We start from the raw sequence: 20444 nt of genomic DNA, 5'->3' as shown, positions 1-20444 counted from the left end.
TTTGTGTGCTGACAAAGTGGCTCTGAAAATGGATGGATGGATAGATAGATAGATGCACAGATAGATGGATGGATGGATAGATAGATAGATGGATGGATATTTGTGTGTGTGCAGCCTGGTGGAGCGCTGGGTTTTGAGTATGTGTGTGTGCCTGTTGCCGTGACGGTGACCTTTGTCTGTTCCTCAGACAAAGGTCTTCTCTGCCTTTTTTTTTGCTGGCTCCGCCATAAATTTGAGAAAAGTGAATTTGTAGACAACCATGTGCAGCCACGGGGCTAGCCATAATCTAGCATTAGTTTGTATTGGGCTGCCGTAAAGCGGTACGTCTTGCCACCGAGTCAGAGGCAGGGAAAGTTGCAAGTGCGGGTTTCTGGCTAGAGACAGCAGGGAGAGATGAAAGACCCCCAATCACTCCATAAACACTTGTGTTACCCTCACAGGGACTATGAGAAGGATTTATTAAGGTGAAAAGTTACTTAGTTCTGCTTTAAATGGATTATTCCTGTGGTCAGAAGAGGTGATGATGACATGAAAGTGACATAGCAGCTCCTGTGAGTGTTTGAAACAGCTGGCAGTTTACTTCTCTGTGGTGCAGCGCGAGCGCTCACAATCAATTTCACTTTAAGCAGCTGCCTCGACTCGCCTTTATGACATGATCTGACGTGTTGTGACCCAATGCAAAGCCGCCGTAGGACAAAACAAACGACGAGTGTCTTAAATGGACTATTCCTGTGGTCAGAAGGGGTGAGGATGAGAAGGAAGTGACACTTAATGATTTACTCCACTGCTGATGTGATAAACACATGCTGAAGCAGCATTTTTCAGACTCACAATCATAATAGCCGCTTAAATAGCCATGTGTTTTATTGTAAACAATACCAAGTGTGTGGATAGCAGAAGACAATCGCTATGGTGATCATCTGTGGCGTGGAGTCAATGTCTACAGTCACTCATGCATATTTATGAAGGTACTTTATGTTTTTAGAAGCAGTTAGAAAGTGATTTTTCAGAGGGCTAAAACTCCGGAAAACAGGCGAGTTTGGGAAAATAAACCTCAAAAACTCAGTAGTTGGGGTTCTTAGAACAATTGGAGATTGGTGAAAAATAGCATAATACTGGACCTTTAAGTCACTTTGAGAAAATGACATTTTTAATTCTTTCATCTTTGCTTCATTTAAGTGTTTTTGGACTTGATGAATGGCAGAGTCTCTCCTCCATGGTCATCCTGTGGTTTGATTCCTTAGGTTGTCAGTAGACTGCTTGGACTTTGGTCTGATAATCGACGGAGCAACACTTTCTGCTGTGTTGAAACCCAACGCAGATGGTTCAGGCCACAGGAACTACAGAGAGATCTTCCTGGAGATCTGCCGTAATTGTAGTGCGGTGCTTTGCTGCCGCATGGCACCACTGCAGAAAGCTCAGGTGACAAACCCCGCACAACATTTTTTAAATACACTTTTCCATAAATAAGATGCTCACAGCAGCGACAACATAATTTTTCATTTTATCTGCTTTTTTTCGTCCAGATTGTGAAGCTAATAAAAGCTTCCAAGGAGCATCCCATTACCCTTGCCATTGGAGATGGAGCCAATGACGTCAGCATGATTTTGGAAGCACATGTGGGCATTGGTATGTTTATTTTAAGCTTTTGTTAAATGGCTAATTTACTTTCAGTACTTATCCTGCTTTCAATAAGTTAAAAGCAAAAGCAATACATTTGTTTTAAATTCCTTGACAAGGAATCTCTTTGACTCCATTTAATCCACTCCAAAAATATATTTCTGATTGGCTTGATCTTTTAGCAGCAATATAAATTGAAATGCAATCATGTATAAACTAGGGATGTAACGATTAATCGTAAAGCAGTTAAAAATCAATTCATAGGTATCACTGTTCACATTGATACTGTGAAAATTGAATCGCAGTACTTTTTTTTTATCAACTATTTGGATATTTAGATAGCATAAAGAAGAAGAGCTAATAGTTAAGATGAGCTGGTTGATCATAATGATAATTAAAACATTAAAAAAAAGCTGAGTTTGCCCATTGTGTCTGTTAATTATTAGGATTTTTAAACCATTAGAAGTGAACTATTGGGCTGTGTTGTATGTAGTTATGTAATTATGACAATAAAGCCCTCAAATGAATTAATCAATACACAGATAGCCTGTAGCCGGCGGTAGGGTCATCATTTTCTATAACTCCAGCTAGTGCAGTAGTCGAGGCCTCCATCTTTTTCATTCCCACAGTGTTTTTTTCCTTCTAAAGCATATTTTTGTTCCAAGAATCACAAAAGAAATTAGTAAATTGTGTCAGCATGCACAAAAAACAATAGATTAATAAACATAACAGTTTTGCAGAGTGTTTATGTTTAGATGCCTGGAAGTGGCAAGTAAATATATATATAAATAAGGAGAGATTCAAGCAAAACTGTGTTGATCAAAAGCAGGAATATATTAAATAACATGGTTTTGATACGAAGTAAACTACAATATATGTTTTACTATATCTGTGTTTCTGCACATACTGATATACCCAGTGATTTCCTGGATGTGAGAGCATTGCACATGGCACTTCTAATGGGTCTTTATCTCGTTTCTTTCTTCAGGCATCATGGGTAAAGAAGGACGACAGGCAGCAAGAAACAGCGACTACGCCATTCCCAAGTTTAAACATTTGAAGAAGATCCTCCTCGTTCATGGCCATTACTACTACATTCGAATTGCTGAGCTTGTTCAGTACTTCTTTTACAAGGTACCAAACGAATGGCATCAGCCTTCGCAGACGTTTTAATCACTTTATCGTAATTCCCGGTGAAACAGTGTGATACAAAAAGCACACTTTAGCAGCCACTCATGACAGATTAGTGGAATCATGAATCCGCTGTGCAACAATCTCCTGAATTCACGGCTGTGATGATCTGTGTGGGCGGGCGCTGCCCTGCCAACCAATTCATTTTTTCCTTTTTGGCAGGCCGGTTCTCTGCTGCCCACTCAGCACGCTTATAGCACGCAATCTCTGCATAAACACAAATGTGCAGAGGGTTGCATTTTTAGATCCTTCAAAATCTCCTCACTTGTTTCTGTCACACGCTCATCTTTGTCTTCTTCTGTTCTCTGCTCTCTCCAAATCTTTCCAGAATGTATGCTTCATCTTCCCTCAGTTCCTCTATCAGTTCTTCTGTGGCTTCTCCCAGCAGGTAAGATTCAGGACGAGTTTATGTGATGGTGTATTTCATAAACAAAAGTTTATCAAACTCAGTCTTACTTTTCTTAGCAATCAAGCAGTCACTTGCAATATGCATAAAAATGTAATCCCAGTTTCCTCATTGAGTGATGGCTTCCAAATTGTGATATATGATTCATTACCTACTTTAGGAATGCACCAGTACATATTAAAAAAATATATGTATATTATAAATGCATTTTTATTTGATTGAAAATAACTTTTGGTAAGACTATTAGTTACTAAGTTAGACAAACCCTAAAACATCTGAGAGTACAGATGGCAGTTAATATGTTAATGTGAGGATTATGAATACTAAAAATCTCTATTGCAGACATTGGTAGAGACACTGATTGGGATGGTTTTTGGGACTTAATTAAAGCTAATAGAAGTGTCATGGAAAGCCTCTGTGTTGCCTTAAGTGATATTGTTTTATGTTTTTAATTTTCAACATTTTTTATTTGTCCCAGCTAATTTCAGATATTTGTTATTCAGATTTATTATTACTGTATACTTTTTAGGTTGGAGATAGGGGGGTGGGTGCATCAGCCTTTATGTTAATGTTTTGTTGTTTTTTGTTCCTGTTTCATACATGTTTTTGAAGTTTACAAAACTTAAATTACCCACAAAAAAAAAGAAATTTTTACTATAGAAAATGTGGATTATCCATCAGGTAATAAATGCATGTTAAATGCATCATACTAGATTTCCAACAGGAGTTCATAGGATGGTGTTGATTGTTACATTTTGTATTGATATAAAACAATAAATAAGTTGTATAAATAAATTAAAACCTTTTAAAATGTATTTAATTTTTTTTTTGCCGAACACTTAAAGTCCGTGTGAAGCAGAAATTAATTGTTATGAGTTTTTCACACCACAGAAATATTTCTCAAAATCATGGAAAAACAAGCACTTCTCGCTGTTCTGGGGGCGTGTCAGTAAGCTGTCCACGCCCACACGCGGGAAGTTTGCCGCCTCCGTGTATTAACCCTAACCCTATGAGAGAGAGCAGTGTCCATCCATCCATCCATCTTCATACCCGCTTATTCCTGTTTATCAGGGTCGCGGGGGTCTGCCGGTGCCAATCTCTGGCTAGAGAGAGCAGTGTGAAAAGACCAAAAAACTTAGTGAAAATCCAAAAGTGCTCGGATCGGCCCAAACGATTGTGTCAGCGGAAAGGTTTTCTCTGCCCGAGTCCTAATATGTGCATCCCTCCCGGGTAGAGTCAGAACTGTGCCTGCTAGAGGCGAAAAACCAAATCACGGTGCAAAAAAAGTGCTAATTTAATTGAAATTGTGGCACCAGCGGACACCCCCCCGAGTCAGAATATTTGGTTTGTTTTCGGCTAGCGGCCGAATTGCGCCCGCTGTAGGCAATGGAAGTTTAGTGTGCTTTAGCAGCAGGGTCGGGTTTATGCTAATGATGACTCCGTTACGTAACGCGGCTATGATTTCTGACCCGCCCATTAAAGCAGAACTAAGTAACTTGTGCTTAGCGCTCCCCCTTAAGGTCCATTTTGGTTATGCCATGTCTTGAAAACTTTGCACCCCCCCACCGCCTGCCACACCCACAGCTACATGCGCACCTTTGCTCTCCCAAGACTGTAGCAACCGATCACTGAAAAATCCTAATACAACAGTGACACTAAGCGTGCTTTCACATGTGACCATGTGAACAGTATGAAGAAGAGTGTAGTGGGTTCGATACAAGAAAATGATTTGGCTTAGTCAGACTCGTGTTTGGGTGAATTTATTGTGCAGGTCCGCCCAAAAAGTGCAAACAAAAAGATGACTTTGCCAACACCAGATCCAAGTGCAATTCTTTGTATAATATTTGCAATATTTACAGCCTGCTTCGTCTTTGCCAAGAGTTGGTACCTTCCATGTACTCAGCTCCCCTTCAAGCACACACACCGCTCCTGTAGTGCTGAAGGCCCCTTATATGGCCTGAGGCCCCGCCCCCAACACAATGAAAAGAAAGAAAACCAACAGTCTCTCTACACACAGAAACCAAATCACAAGATAAGTAATTTAAAAAAATTACAAAAAGAACTAACCACAATAATATATTTACTAAAGACTCAAAAATTCCCCAAAAGAGAAAATAAAATAATTCTGTACTGAAACTGTAAAGTCACCTGACGTCCTGTGACGTCACTCATGCGCGCCCTGCATATGACGCAATATAATGCGGAAGACGTATTCACTCAGGTTGGCTGGGTGAGTGTATGAATGAGTGGTGTATACCGGCGAAATGTTTGCAACTCGGACAAAACTATGGATGGGAAAGGAGTTGAGCAGCGGCCAAGTGTGCACCCATGGCGGCTGCGGTGGCTGATGAAAAGAAACCCGAGGACCGTGGTAAACGGATGAAGCGGTATGGAAAAGCTGGTCTGAGTCAGTGTGCATGTATATGTGTGCGTTAGCGTCGTGGCCCCCCCGCACTAGCTGACGGGGCTACTCCGTCACAAAGAGAGACAAGTAAAATAAATGAATGATGTGGGAGTAATACAGAAGGGAGTGTGGAAATGTATGTGATGTTTGTTTGTGTGCTGAAAAAGCGGCTCTGAAAATGATGGATGGATATTTGTGTGTGTGCTGCCTGATGGAGCGCTGGTTTGCGAGTGTGTCAGCCTGTTGCCGTGACGACAGTGTGTGTTGCTGCTGAGCTGTCAGTGCATGGAGTTGCTTTTTTCCTCAGACAAAGGTCTTCTCTACATTTTTTTAGCTGGCTTCGCCATGATATAAGTTTGAGAAAAGTGAATTTGTAGGCAACCATGTGCAGCCACGGGGCTGGTCATAATCGCATTAGTTTGTATTGGGCTGCTGTAAAGCAGTACGTCTTGCCAACGGGTCGGAGGCAGGGAAAGTTGCAAGTGCGACCAGAGACAACAGGGAGATAAAAGACCCCCCAATCACCCCATAAACACTTGTATTACCCTCACAGGGACTACTAGAAGGATTTATTAAGATGAAAAAGTTACTTAGTTCTGCTTTAAATCCTGAACATAGAATTTTTAAACAGTTTGTGAAGCCTAGCTCCACAATTCAATTCTAAATGGTTAAATGGCTTTTTACATGTTTTAAGAAACATATTTATGACCTATTTAATGTGTTTAGAAGAAAATGGCTGAATTTGCTTTACACGGACTTTAAGGGTATAGCCCACAATCCTCTTCAGAAGCACTTTTTGTTATACTGGGTGAAATGGTCCTTCCATCCTAAGAGTAACCAATATATTACGTATTCTGACCAGTCCTAGCCATCCAGTCCGAATGCAAAGAAACAAACAGTTGCCTTAATGGGGGACAAAGAGGAGCATCATGGAGATCTTGCTAGCTCAAACTAGGTTAGCTTTGCAACATTGTTGTCCTTTGATATCTTTAAATATGCTAAAATATTATAGGCAGTGACCTCACTTCGAATGTTTTGTTTTGTCTTAATAAGCCTCTCTTTCATTTTTTTTTTGCTGCCGTTCTCTCTCAATTTGTGTCTATATGATTGAGTTCAGTTTGGACACACTCCAGCTTGTAAAAGTCTGTCTATAGCACAGTGTGTGTGTTTTGTGCTTTTGTTGTGACAGGAGAGGAACAGCTTGATTTCCCCTCCTCTTACACTCAATGTTTAACCAACCTGCCAAATCTGCCGGTTAAGGCAGGCATTCACTGCGATTTTTGGCCCATTTTGAGCCGACTTTTAACTCGTGCGACAATTTTGTGGGATTGTGCGAGTCTCTGCTAGATCGTGTGTCGTGCATCGTGTAGTATACATGGGGTCACGAGAAGCGTTTAACACCTCACGACCAGCTCCCGATCAGCAATCGTAGATCGTAAGGATTTCAAACATGTTTGAAGTCCAGTCGCTCCTCGTGAGGGTATTGCACAGTTGAAGCAGTGCCACGTACCGGCTTACCGTAAACGCTCACACTACGCATGCGCAAACACCGTAGGACCGCTGTAAAATTGACGGACTGTCGTGCCCACGTCCGTCCAGCCAGCTCCTGGTTCATCACATTGCCGTCGTTTCTTTTTTAAAGCTCTTTTTGCTGAGATTTGTGTGCGTCTCTCCGGGTTTTTCTTCTTTGCTGTTTTAATGGCGACGCTTCAGTCTTCTCTTCTTCTTCTTCTTCTTCTTCTTCTTCTTCTTCTTCTTCTTCTTCTTCTTCTCCTCTTCCTCTTCTCTCTTCCTCCTCTTCTCTTCCTCTTCCTCTTCCTCTTCCTCCTCCTCCAATTTGTACGATGCATTTCCGGAAACAAGACCCCGACGTGTCGTGTATCAACGTAAATTGGTAGCAGTCAGATTGTGTACAGTACAGTGAGAACATGCATCATGAGCTGCAAACATTCGAGCTCTGCGTCTGAGTCGCACAGTTTGAGCTGGAGCTGAGTACAACAATTGAAAAAATCGCACAGTGTATCTCAGCCTTTACTGGATTGGCTCAATATTGAATCCTAAATTTGAAATATAGTATGTACAGTATATGCTGAGCAGTGAAACTAATGGGCCTTTTCTCACTTGGATTTTCACACCTGTTTTAAATATAAATGTTAATTTGAGCTGCAGATTTGCTCGATTACAATGACCTTGACATTGACTGTATGGCATTGTTGTGGTTTAATGTTAATAAGTGTGCAGTGATGGCCTTAAGCAAGTGGGCTGGTAAGCAGAGGGTTGCCCGTTTGAATCCATTGTGGGAACTTGAACAAGTTCATTAAACGGTTTTCTGGTTTCTCTTGAGAAAGAGATTCTTAATCTCAACAAGAAACTCTGAGTTAAATAAAGGTTTAAAAAAAGAAACGCAAGTGATAGAAATTATCATGAATATATGGCCTTGTTAGAGCCCGATATGTACCAAGACCCAAATAAAACCCAAAATGTAATAACGGGTCAGTAATGTAACTACAGTAATGTGCTGAGCCCGAAATGTAATTAAAAAAAATTAAATAAAACCCAAAATGTTACAACTGGTCAATAATGTAACAAGATGCTGAACCCAAAACTTAAAAGCTTTTTGCTTTTTTGTATACAGTATATACACCGGTATATATTAAAAGATTATATTAGTATATATATTTATATGGAGGCAAGAAAATACAAGTTACCAAAAACATCAATTTATTTAATATACTGTGCATCAAAAATAAGCGGTCCGTTCATTAGTTTGGCATCCTTGGTTTGGAAAGTATGTAATAACTTAAGGTTTAGTGACCTGACCTGTGACTTTGCATTTATGTATATTTCTTTCCTTAATCTAAGGTTTGATGCGGTTTGTGCTTATTCAGCGTTCTACAAAAGTTGCCTCTAAACTTGTATGAGAATTTTATTCTGAAGATTTGCATTTCATTACGTGTGAATCATTAAGTTTGCATCGTTCTTCCCCTGCAGCCACTGTACGACACTGCATATCTGACACTGTACAACATCAGCTTCACCTCGCTCCCCATCCTCCTATACAGCCTGGTGGAGAAGCACGTCACCATGGAGACACTGAAGAGGGATCCGTCTCTGTACAGGTGAGGTCAGGACAGATGCTGTGGGGAACGTTTTGAATGTTTGTGACTGATGCATATAAACTACCGCATTTTGCCCCTCTTTTCTCCCATATTATTAAATATCCCGTATTATAATGTAGTAGTAATTAAATGATAAAAAATAAAAATATTCCTCTGCCAATCTAAACTGAAAGCTGTCACTAGCCTCTTGAGAACTGCCACCTGAAGTGGCCTGGGTTGCAGTTCTCACGAGATTGTTGTAATTTGCGCTATATAAATAAAGATTGATTGATTGATTGACAGCGGGACCAAACCTGGAAGCAACTCAGAAGAGAGATGGATGGATGTAAGAAAAAAACAAAGAACTTGTGTCAATACCTTTGAAAATGGGACAGAGTTTACCTTCCTAAAGAGCAGCAGGATGGGGCACAGGTACATGTTCTATTCTATAAGATTAAAATTGAGACTTTATCGTGAGACACCTAAGTCGCATGAAAAATCAGCCAATCAGATGCGCCACAAATTACACTCCTTTCAGAAAAGTGTTAAAGGATGTAAAATCTGCAACAAATGTGTCTAATAAGTCATTAGTGAATACCAGAGAACCACATGTATGAGCATGCGAAAATAAAGGAAAATATGTAATGAAAATAAAATGAAAACATTAGATTAACAGTAAATATGCAACGTGTTGATTTGTATATGAACTGTAAGTATATTAAATAAACAAATGTGCTTCATATACTCATTTATGTTTTCATTTAGGCTGTATTATAATGTAGAAATTAGGGCTGAGCAATATATCGAGTTTTCTATTTTGGCAATATAGAACACTACAATTTTGCATATATCGATATATATTAGGGATGTAACGATTAATCGTAAGGCAGTTAAAAATCAGTTCATAGGTATCACGGTTCACATTGATACTGTGAAAATTGAATCACAGTACTTTTTTTAAACAGCAGGGGGCACTATATATTATCCTTCTCTTGTGCAGAAATGTTGGCGGCGGGCGGAATCTGCTACTACTTTCTTTCTGGCCGCCTTCTACTCTTAAATATGTTCGTAAATGATTCCTTACCCCTTTAGCACCGAAAGAATATCTGTAATATTACGTGAATATCTGTAAAAGTCACGTTTTTCTATTAGCTCTGTTTGCTAGCATAGCATCTCTTCTTCACTGCTAGAATAACTGCATGTCAACTGACCACTGGGTTACCAGCGCCCTCTGCTGGTCCAAACAAATATCTGACGTAAATACAGAGCAATGACCGTTTTTTTTTTTTTTTAAGTCCAATTGTTAAGGCACAAAATACATTTTCAGTTGCACTTTCAAAAAGAAAAAGAACTATTATGCAGTTTTGCATTGTTTATTATAGAACCAGAATTTAAATTAATAGGCAGCTTCTTCATTTGTATTATTCCTTGTATTTTGCATCAGACAATTTAGCCCAGAATTGTGTTTCTGGTCAGACTTAGTATACAGTAGTCCTTTGTTTATCGCAGGGGTGACGTTCTAAAATAACCCGCAATAGGCGAAATCCGCAAAGTAGTCAGCTTTACTTTTTTACTATTATACATGTTTTAAGGCTGTAAAACCCTATAGAAAAAACATTTCTCTCTTGTTTAAACACTCTCAAAGTTCAAACCTTTATAGATTTTAAAACATAAACCTGTTTTCAAACATACAGCATTTTAGAGTCACACTGCTAGCGATCAGACATTAATGCCGAACGCAATCAGAGTCACACCGGTCTGTTCACCCATTCAACCATAGAATAGAAGCTGTGTGTGACCACCTGGAGCTGAATGACACAGCCATTATAACCGGGATCAGACTAAGAAAGACTTGGTGTGGAGGAGAATCAGCGAGGAGGTGGTAGTAGCAGATAAAGTTCTCTGTGTAGCACTGAGCTAGAATAGCATTAGCCGCTAATCACACCGGCATTTTTCACTGGTGGTTTATGTTTGTGACAGGGGAAAAGGCAGTGAAAATCACCTAGTTGGCTGTGTCACTGGTGGGTGAACATAGCATTAGCCAATCAGGACACAGAACACAATGCGCGTTCATACGCTGTAAAAAAATGCATCCAAATTGCACTGTAAAAAGAAATCCGCAAAACACAGAGGCCGCAAAAGGCGAACCGCATTATAGCGAGGGACTACTTTATTTGCATTTAGAGAAAAAATATTGAGATAAGAGTTTTGGTCCATATAGCATTTCAATATACAAAGGTAGGCCCAGATTCTAATCACCAAGTGGTTGACAAGTGGGTATTTTAGATTTCTTGTTTAGTATATAATATTAGGGATACTGGAGCTTGGTTGGGGTGGTGGGACGGCTCGTAGTGGATGCCCGACAATGTCCCATATTTTCAAATCCAATACTTGACAGGTTTGTGACTGATGGTAAAATCTCCTTCAGGGACATTGCCAAGAACTCCCTCCTCCGATGGCCGGTCTTCCTCTACTGGACCTGCCTGGGTGTGTTTGACGCTGTCGTCTTCTTCTTTGGTGCCTACTTTCTCTTTGACAACACCACCTTCACCAGCAATGGCCAGGTGAGACAATAGAAACGTGTCCGGGAGGGTTGAATATAGTTTGCTGCCGCCTTAACGAACACTCACTCATCTCCATTGGATTGTCATTAGAAAAGGAGTTCAGTGATGAAGTGGTCCTGTTGTGTTATTTTTGGATCTGTAACTGTGATGTTTCTGTCTTGGGTCCCACCTTTTGTAGGTCAGAAGCATTTGGACCTTCATTCATATCGAGAATGCAATAGCATCTATCTCTGTATTGTTAATTTGTATCATGTCAACTGTTTTTGATTGCCTTTGGTCCTGTTTTTTAAGTTAAAACATCCTGAGATTCATTTTGCCCTTGGTCCTGATTCTTTTCTCTTTTTCTACCCCCCTCTCTTGCTTCTTCTCTCCTTATTTTGCTCCTCTACCTTTGTCTTCCTCTCCTCCTTCAGCTTATGACCACCAACACACAGATGGTAAGCCTGTCTCCTCTCCCTGTCAGCTCTCTCTGTCTTTCACACTTTTTTCAGTTTCTCGTACCGTTTTGAAGTTTTTGTTTTGAACGTCTCACCCTTTCCCACCTCACGTCATCCATGCACTTTCATTTGAATGTGTAGCTTGGCAGTGCTCCATCATCTCCTCAATCACTGTACGGCCCCGGAGCCCGTACAGCTGATTTTAACAAACTCCGCTGACATGTTAGCAATCCTAGATGCTTCCCTACATTGTTTTTGTCTTTTTTCCTCTTGGTAAATTACTACTAATGTGTGTTACAGATTGAGAATTAACATCCTGTTTGTTTTCCTGTCTGCTGTGTTTTTTTTGCATTCGTGTATGTGTTTGTGCGTCCATTTATTTGTGCTAATAGTTCTTGGGTGTGGGTTGTTGCTGTTTTTTACTGCCTCACTAGCTTCGTAACGTCGAAATGTCACTAGTTATTTCATTTAATAGATAGAAATGGTAATGATAAGCAAACTTTAAATACAGTTTTTACACTTTATTTTGATTTAAAGGTGTACACAAATCTTCTAAAGTTAACTACAAATTATTTATTAAAAAATAAATAAAATAAAATTCAATTACCTGTAATTATTAATATTTAAATTTTTCTTGTAAGATTGGAGGGGGAAAATTTCAGAAGTGCTCCCCCCCCAAAAAAAGCCGAATCAGAGCTTTGCATCACTCATAGACGAGCAAGATTTATGATTATAAAGAAGTCGTTATCAATAGCTCATTTCTGCCTTTTGAGTGCTTTTCAGCAAGGCAAGGCATTCGAGGCAGTCAAAGGGAACCAATCTAATGTGTAACAAAGGATAATATTTCCCAAGAATGCCAGGAATGCCCATGAAAAAAATTTTGGACATGGTTATAATGATAGTCGCTAAAAAACACTTACTCATTGTGCCTATACTTAAGTTTCTTTATATATATTATGAATAAAAAGTATTTGAAATATTGTCGTTTGAACGACAAAGAACGTGTAGACATGCATTAATCCTAGACTTCCTGAACAGGGTACACCGTGCAGGTTTGGGGTCAATTACATTATCCATCTTCAATTACAACTCAATTATGATTACTTTGACCAGCCTTTTTTTTTCAGTTACAATGAAGATTACAAATTTTTTTTTTTCCTGAAAGTCAATCACAATTACTGAGCCTTTAATAAATAAGCTTTCTGTTCGCATCTCTTATGATAACAGGTCAGTTTGACCCATACGTTATATCAGCTGTAAAATACACAAAAAAATATGATCTATCATCTTATTTGTTTCTCATGTATTGGTTACATTGTAGGCATCCCAATCAATGAAAATATTGGTATTAATATTTTTGGTGTCGTCTGAGCCTTGTTTCTGTCACTATACTCCTAGATTTAATTTTTTTTTAAATTATATTTCAGAGAACTGACAGGTAAACTTGATATGAAACATATTTTAATAATTAACTATGTAGGCCTATGTGTAAGCCGTAGAATTACAACATGGTTTCCAAGTATTGTCTATTTACGTTGTAAATTACAGTTTTTATAGAATTTCCGTGCCAATTACAATTACAAAATATATTATTTGAACTCAATTACAATTAAATTACGATTGCAACGGCAACATATTTTTACCATTACAATTCTAACTATGTCATAATTGTAATTATTAGCAATTACGCGATTACAATTATAATTGACCCCAACCCTGACGCACTAGATTCATTGCTAATCCCCTGTAGCGCTAACACACACACAGATAATTACAGTCACACTCCCAATGCAAATGAACCAAATTTGTTTGTCAGGTTTTTTTCACAGTTAACATGCCTGTAAGTGCAGGACTATCAGTGCTGGTACCAGGATACAGCTGTAGTTGTTACATTATTGGTTTCTTCACTTCGATCCCTTCCCTCCATCCGTCCTGATAATAGCCTAAACCTTTCCAGTCTGTCAGCCACAGCCGCTACGCTCACTGTTAGATAAAGGTGAACATATTTCGATAAGGAGGAGTGCTAAAAAAAGAACAGAACAAATGTTCCCTTGCGTTTCAACACCTCCACTGATTAATAAACACACAGTGATCAGGATGATTGATACAGATTCAGCCACTGATCGGCCATTTGCTCTCTTCTCTTTTTTTTTATCTCCTTTTGCAGATGTTTGGAAACTGGACGTTTGGAACTCTGGTCTTTACCGTGTTGGTGTTCACCGTTACACTCAAGGTGTGTGCGAGCCCGTCTCCGCGTTGCATAACCTTTCCCTGGTTCCTGATTGGACGTGTGAAGGAAAAAAATGTCGCAGACGTTAACAGCTATGATTGACTCTGCTGGCCGCCCAGTTTGCACAGCGGCAACGCTTTCAGGCAGAACAATCGACACCATTGACGGCTTTAGTGCTCACTACGTGTGTGTTTTGTTTCAGTTGGCCTTGGACACACACCACTGGACCTGGATCAATCACTTTGTCATCTGGGGGTCGCTCCTTTTTTATGTCATTTTCTCTCTTCTCTGGGGAGGGATCATTTGGTACGACTGGTTTTGACTTCTTATCGACTGCACTTTCTGTTGCTATGGAGATCAAAGAGGAAAACTAATCCAGTTTCTGCTTTTTCTTTGCTCAGGCCCTTCCTCAACTACCAGAGGATGTACTACGTGTTTATGCAGATGCTGTCCAGTGGTCCAGCCTGGCTCAGCATCATCCTCCTGATTACAGTCAGCTTGCTGCCAGATGTCATCAAGAAGGTTCTGTGCAGAGCTGTGTGTCCCACAGCCACCGAGCGTGCACAGGTAAGCCTGTCCCAATACTTTGAAATGTGATCCTTTCTAAAATCAACTAATGAATTACTAACTGTTGCATTTTAATGTTTTACAAATACCGTAAACTTTGAAGTATCCCATTTTAGTTTGGTAACTAAAATGAGCTGATGTTTTTAAGGATCGCGCCTACTTTACATTTCAATGCCCTCAGATTCGGCCACAAATCTCTTCCACTCTATTAATCATCCAGGAAGAGCATTAGGTTTCCTAATAGCTTTGTGCATCAGCAGGATTTACTACGTGCTTCCTGCTCTCTGAGGCTTTCTTGCGAAGCTTTGCCGTGAATGGAAAATGAGTGAACAGTCTGACTGATTTCTTCCCGCTGTGCTTTTTTCCCCCCTCCCTTCTTTTCTCTCTTCCTGCTGCACCCAAACGGATCACTGTAATCAAAATTTACATCATCCCCCTATTGTTCCTTTCCTTTCATTATGACTTCTCCTCACCTCTCCCATCCTCCCTTTTCCATCTTTCCTCTCCGTCTGCTGCCGTGTCTTCTCTCTCATTTCACACCCGGCCCCTCCATGTGGTTGTGACTCTCTCTCTCTCTCGCTCGCTCCCTGGTGGTCACTGCAGTCCACCCACCCGTGCCTTACTGTGGAGCCGTCCACCATCTTCATGCTTTCTCAGTCCTCCAGCAGATTGAGTTTCTGATTGGCCCACACAGACCAGAGATGAGCAGAAAGATGAGGTGACTGAGCGTTTCAAGCCATTCTCTGTGTATGCATGGTGGTATGTCACTGTGTGAGATGCCTGACTCCCTCACCACCTCGCCTAATGTCACACTAACAAAAAACTAATGGTAAAACTCAAGGTCTTGTTCTTAAACCTTTCTTAATATTCTGAAGTCAACTTTCAATTTTTTTGGACTGCATGCTCTGATCTCTTTTACTTTATGAATTTGCCATTAATATTTTGATATTGAGATGTTATGCTTGTATAAGGGTTAGGATTTTAACCTTTTGATAATTAGTTGACAGAAAACACTGGATTACTACAGGATTCTGTAGAACGTGTCTCCTGTTATATTGATAATGTGATTCTTGTTTGCAAACTATTTGCAGAGGTGGCGAAAGTACGAGTCTTCAGTACTCAAGTAAAAGTATAGATACTTAAATAAAAAATGACTGGTAAAAGTATTGAAGTTGTTCCCTTACTTATTAAAAAAGTACAGTACATGCTACTAAATATACTTAAGTTTAAAAAAAGTAAAACAAATCTGTTACCCTTTAAGAACACCTGGAGAATTTATCATTATAGATAAAATGTGTATGTAAAATGTTTCAAGAAAAAATAAAAGCTCAATTAAAGCCAGACCAGCTTTGAGTTTAAAAACTTGAATATGTTAACCATAAAACTAAGGGACTACCAAAATTTTGCATTTTTTTAATTGTTGACATAATCTTCGTAGTTTTTAAAAGTAACAAGCTCATTTTTTAAAATGTAAGGAGTAGAAAGTACAGATATTTGTTTAAAAAAGTAAGGAGTAAAAGTAAAAAGTCGCCAAAAAAATGAATACTCAAGTAAAGTACAGATACCAGAAAAAACTACTCAATTATAGTAACGAAGTATTTGTACTTTATTTGTCACCTCTGCCTATTTGTTAGGATTTAAAGATAGTTTAGTTAGTTTCAAAATTTAGAGAGTCACACTGAGAACTTATTTTGCTATTTTGAAAAGTTCTTTATTTTTTTTATTTTTTATTTTTCATTATGGCGCATCTTTTTTGATCCCCACGGATCCATCATCCAAATAGTAATTTTTTTGTGCTTTTTCGAATTGATTCACGTGTATTTTCATGTTACTTCATTATACCGCTCCAAAGCCAAAACATGACATGATCAGATCAGTCAGAATACTCAAACCAAGCGATTGTCTGATCCAAGGATCCCAATATCAACATTCACGTGGGCATTTAAAATAATGACCAATCTGAGCACAGGAAAGATCAAAGAGGCGTAGTGTGTTTTTGTCTATATTTTGGTTATTATCTAGTCATCTAATACATCTTTCTACTGTTTTATGGGTTTTGACTTTTTTGTTATTGTTTTGAGTCATTATGTGTTCTTTTGGGGTTTTGTGTGCTTTTGGAGTCATTTTTGTGTATTTTTGCTGTCATTTTATTTATTTTCTTCATGTATTTTTGTGTACATTAGTTGTCATTTTGTGTATAATTTTTTTTGTCCTTTTGTGTATTTTTGTTGTCCTTTTGTGTATTTTTCTGTTAATTTGTGTGTTTTTCTGTAAATTTGTGTGTTTTGAGAGTCACAAAAAATGATAATAATACTGTATGTGAAGAAGGGAAAAAATGCATGTAATGCATGAGGAAGAAAGTTAAAGAAATGCTCGGGGATCAAAAAAGTCACCCCACAGCCTAAACCGATTTCAGCCTAGCTAATGTTCCGTCATACATAACTACTGTATGACCTCCCTGAAGTTTTCTGTTTTCAGAGAGAGTGATTTAAGTTTCAGCCTCTCCAAGTGAGCTGGTATCTGGTTCCACACGAGAGTCTGGCAGCTGAAATCTCTTCCCATTGCGGCTAATTTTAGAAACTCTTGAAACATCCAGAAAGCCTGTGGTGTAAGAGCATATATCCTTCTGCTAGGAGGATATTGATAAAGGAAACGTGGCTACACAGCATAGAATGTGAAGTGAAAAATGGACCAAAGGTACAACAGTCATTGTTCATGGACAGCTCTGAATGCACTTTAGGTTCATGCACTGAAAAGAAATAAAGTGTAAACAGTAATTTAACGTGACTTACAGAAAGTATGTACAACCGATGTGGTGGGGGCGTCTATGAAATGGAGGGTCTCTACTCTGATAGGAGCTGTGGGGAGAACAGGGGAGAGAAAGGGTCCAAGACCTATGACTCCATGTCACTCACACACAGCAAACTCTAACGCACACCCTTCGACCTTACCCCAAGCCCTGAGTAGGCAAGGGTCGCTATGGTAACAGCTTACAGGTTGTCTGCTTCTTAAAGCTGCTGCCATGACGCTTTCTGCTTGCATGTAGTATGGGACCTGCTTTGGTTGGACAGTGGACAGGGCTTGGTCAATCTAATTGTTTCAGCATTTTCTAAGCATTGTCACAAGGTCATTGTGACTTTCTTTGAGTCCAGGGGCCTCATTTATAAACGCTGGGTACGTAAAAAAAAAAGAAAGCATACGCCACTTATAAGCAATGTTTGGGACTTTTGGTGCCACAGCATATTTAATGCTTTAAATTACCCTGTATCAGGGCAAAGAGTTTACATATTACCACCATTTTTAACTTTATTCCTTTATAAGCTTGACTCCGTTCGTCCTTCAATCAGCAAGGAAAGAAAGAAGGGAGAGCTACATCAATAACACATGTTTGTTTTACTGCACTTAGATGGATGAGGTCTATGAAAAACTGGACAATTTTCTGCGGTGCATCTGACGATGATCTGGTGACGCTGCTTCAGTTCTACTAACAGTGTACCAGTGACACTGATGGCACCTAGTGTTTGAAAGTGTAATTGCAGTATGTTAAAAAAAATCTGGTCTTTTCTAGCATGTTTACAACTGGTGAATTAAAAGGGCATTTTCCAGAAGGTTTGAAAGTATTATCTTTTACATGTTGACACATACAGGTCAAACACAAAGGGACAATCACAGACATTTAGTTTACCTTTAATAGGATGTTTTAGACCAGAGGTGTCAACCTCATTTTAGTTCAGGGGCCACATACGGATCACTTTAATCCCTAGTGGGCCGCAGATTAAACTAGCAATTGTATCATTCATGTTCCCTAATTTGTACTTCAACGTATAATAGAATTTAAAGTATGTAAGGCACGACAATATCCAAGCAATAGCTGACAGATATCAGGCCCTGCAGGGTCTTAAACTTCCTTGATTTTGTGACCAATTTAATTTGGGGAAATTTTGAAGGAGATGGATTTTGAAAGAAATGACATTTTCAGATTAAAAATGACTGCCATCATGTGATATACTGTAAGTGTAGGGAAAACTGTGAGACCTGGGAAAAAATTTGCAGTTTCATTGAATTTGTGTATTTGGAGGTACTGAGCAACAACTGAATTAGTTGATGATTTACAAAATTAGTTATGTTTTTGTTGTGATTTTTACTTTCTCCTGGGGTCCGAGTTGAGAGCTTTGAAAGACCGGATTTGGCCCTCGGGCCTTGAGTTTGACACACGTGGTTTAGACTGTTGGAGTAAATCAGTGTCCTTGAAAACACGCACACACAATCAGGAGAGTACTCAAACCTTCAGAAAGAAATCCCATCGTCTGTGCCAGTCCTTCACATACTTCTTCTCATTCATGTTTCTGTTGTTTCTTGCATGTTTATTACATGTTTTTGTTGTTGCTGTTTGGTTTTTTTTTCTTCATTCATTCATTCTGTGTTTTTTGTGTTTCTCCAGGATCAAGAGAAGCTGCTTCCAGGTGCCATGGCTGATCTGACTCCACTATCCTTTCGTCGATCAAATAAGGGCACAAGCGCGGAATCCTCCCACCTCCACCTTAGCGCTGCTGAGACGGTGTCGCTCAGGAGGTCTGACCCGCTTCCACACAAACTCCTGGCACGACTAGCCGAGAGAGGGGGCGTGGACCTGCGCTCCATCAGTCCCTACGTGCTCCGCCTCTCCGGAGCAGGGTTTGCCTACTACGCCCCAGGACCAGAGACCTCAGTGTGACTTGGCGACTGGGTGTGGAAGAAACTCACAAACGTGTGATCAAGATGCATCTCAAGGATCAAGAAATTCGACATGCACTCAAGAAGCATGGACACAGTTCACCTTGTGCTTTTTCAGGGCTACACAGGCGGGATTAACCCTTTAGCTAGAATAAACTTGACTCCTCGTTCTCATAACTTTTTCTTTTGTTTTGTTTGAGTGTAGCCCTCATTTTGGTCTCGTCCAAGTTCCTGCTCTAACTTTTACTTGAAAAAGTCAGCGATCTAACGGGGAGCCACACTCAGAGGCGTTTCTTACACTGTGGAACTGTTCCATGTCTACAGTCAAAAATTAATATTTCTCACTTTACGTCTGACATTCTTGCCTGTTCCTCCACTCGTTTGTCCTTTTTCACTCCCTTCGTTTATCGAAACCACTGGTGTACAGTTTTTTTGTGGTCCGGCCAAGTTGAGGGTAGCCGTGAAGCTCAGCCCTTTAGGTGTACGTGCGTCTGTGTGCATGTGCGCGAGAGTATGCATGAATTTGCCTGTGTATGTTTGTATGTGACACACCCCCTTGCCTTACAGGTAACCACACAGCAGCAGGCTAGGAGCCAAAGGAGAGAAAACAAAAACTATAACTAAAAAAAAAAAAGAAGAAGGAAGAAAGAAAGAGAAGCAGAAGTGGTGTATTACAAAGCCTTACACACACACACCCATCAGCTGAAGGAGTAAGATGAGAGCAGAAGAGGGATGTGCAGTATTTTCAGCCACCCTGCCTTAAAATCATAGAAACCCAGCATTTGTGGATTTTATGTCTTACATTGTGAATAAAAATGAGCTGCAGAGGGCATCCACTTTGAGGTCAAATGTCTCTATTATGTCCCCTCAATGCGTTTTTATGGCAGTGTCGAGCTTTGTCTCCCATCTTATCTGTGAGTGTAGCATGTGGGATACTTCTGCATGCTGATCTATTACTCTCCGAGTTGTTCTTTATCCTCCCATTGTCACATCATCCTACCATGAAACAGCATGGCACTGTTTCTGTGTCTCTCCCCTGATCAGAGAAAGCATCCTGTGCCCTCTCCAGCCACCATGTGGCCACATAGGGTAACAGCAGCGTCCCAGAGCTCGTGAGGTTTTTCCGCTTCTTTCTTACATTCGTGCTTGTCTTGTTTGCGGCATCGCTCCGTGTTATGCAAACGTTTCTGTCAGAATGCTTACGTCACATTATC

The 20444-nt window shown here is 39.8% G+C and overlaps 1 protein-coding gene across 1 annotated transcript in view; it reads left to right on the top strand.

Annotated features, from left to right (window-relative positions):
* LOC114455009 (probable phospholipid-transporting ATPase IH) overlaps positions 1 to 19940 on the top strand; it is a 59105-nt gene extending 39165 nt beyond the window's left edge. Inside the window, 10 exon segments of the mRNA XM_028435998.1 lie at positions 1245 to 1422; positions 1527 to 1629; positions 2609 to 2754; positions 3140 to 3199; positions 8613 to 8740; positions 11148 to 11283; positions 13888 to 13953; positions 14153 to 14256; positions 14352 to 14517; positions 18959 to 19940. Coding sequence (XP_028291799.1) covers positions 1245 to 1422; positions 1527 to 1629; positions 2609 to 2754; positions 3140 to 3199; positions 8613 to 8740; positions 11148 to 11283; positions 13888 to 13953; positions 14153 to 14256; positions 14352 to 14517; positions 18959 to 19231 — 1360 coding nt within the window. The 3' untranslated portion in view covers positions 19232 to 19940.
* Positions 19941 to 20444: the final 504 nt, after the last annotated feature.

This window comes from Gouania willdenowi, chromosome 21 (genome assembly GCF_900634775.1).
Source record: "Gouania willdenowi chromosome 21, fGouWil2.1, whole genome shotgun sequence".
Lineage (NCBI taxonomy): Eukaryota > Metazoa > Chordata > Actinopteri > Blenniiformes > Gobiesocidae > Gouania > Gouania willdenowi.
The sequence above is the reverse complement of the archived record's forward strand: the minus strand, read 5'-3'. Positions and strand labels throughout refer to the sequence as shown.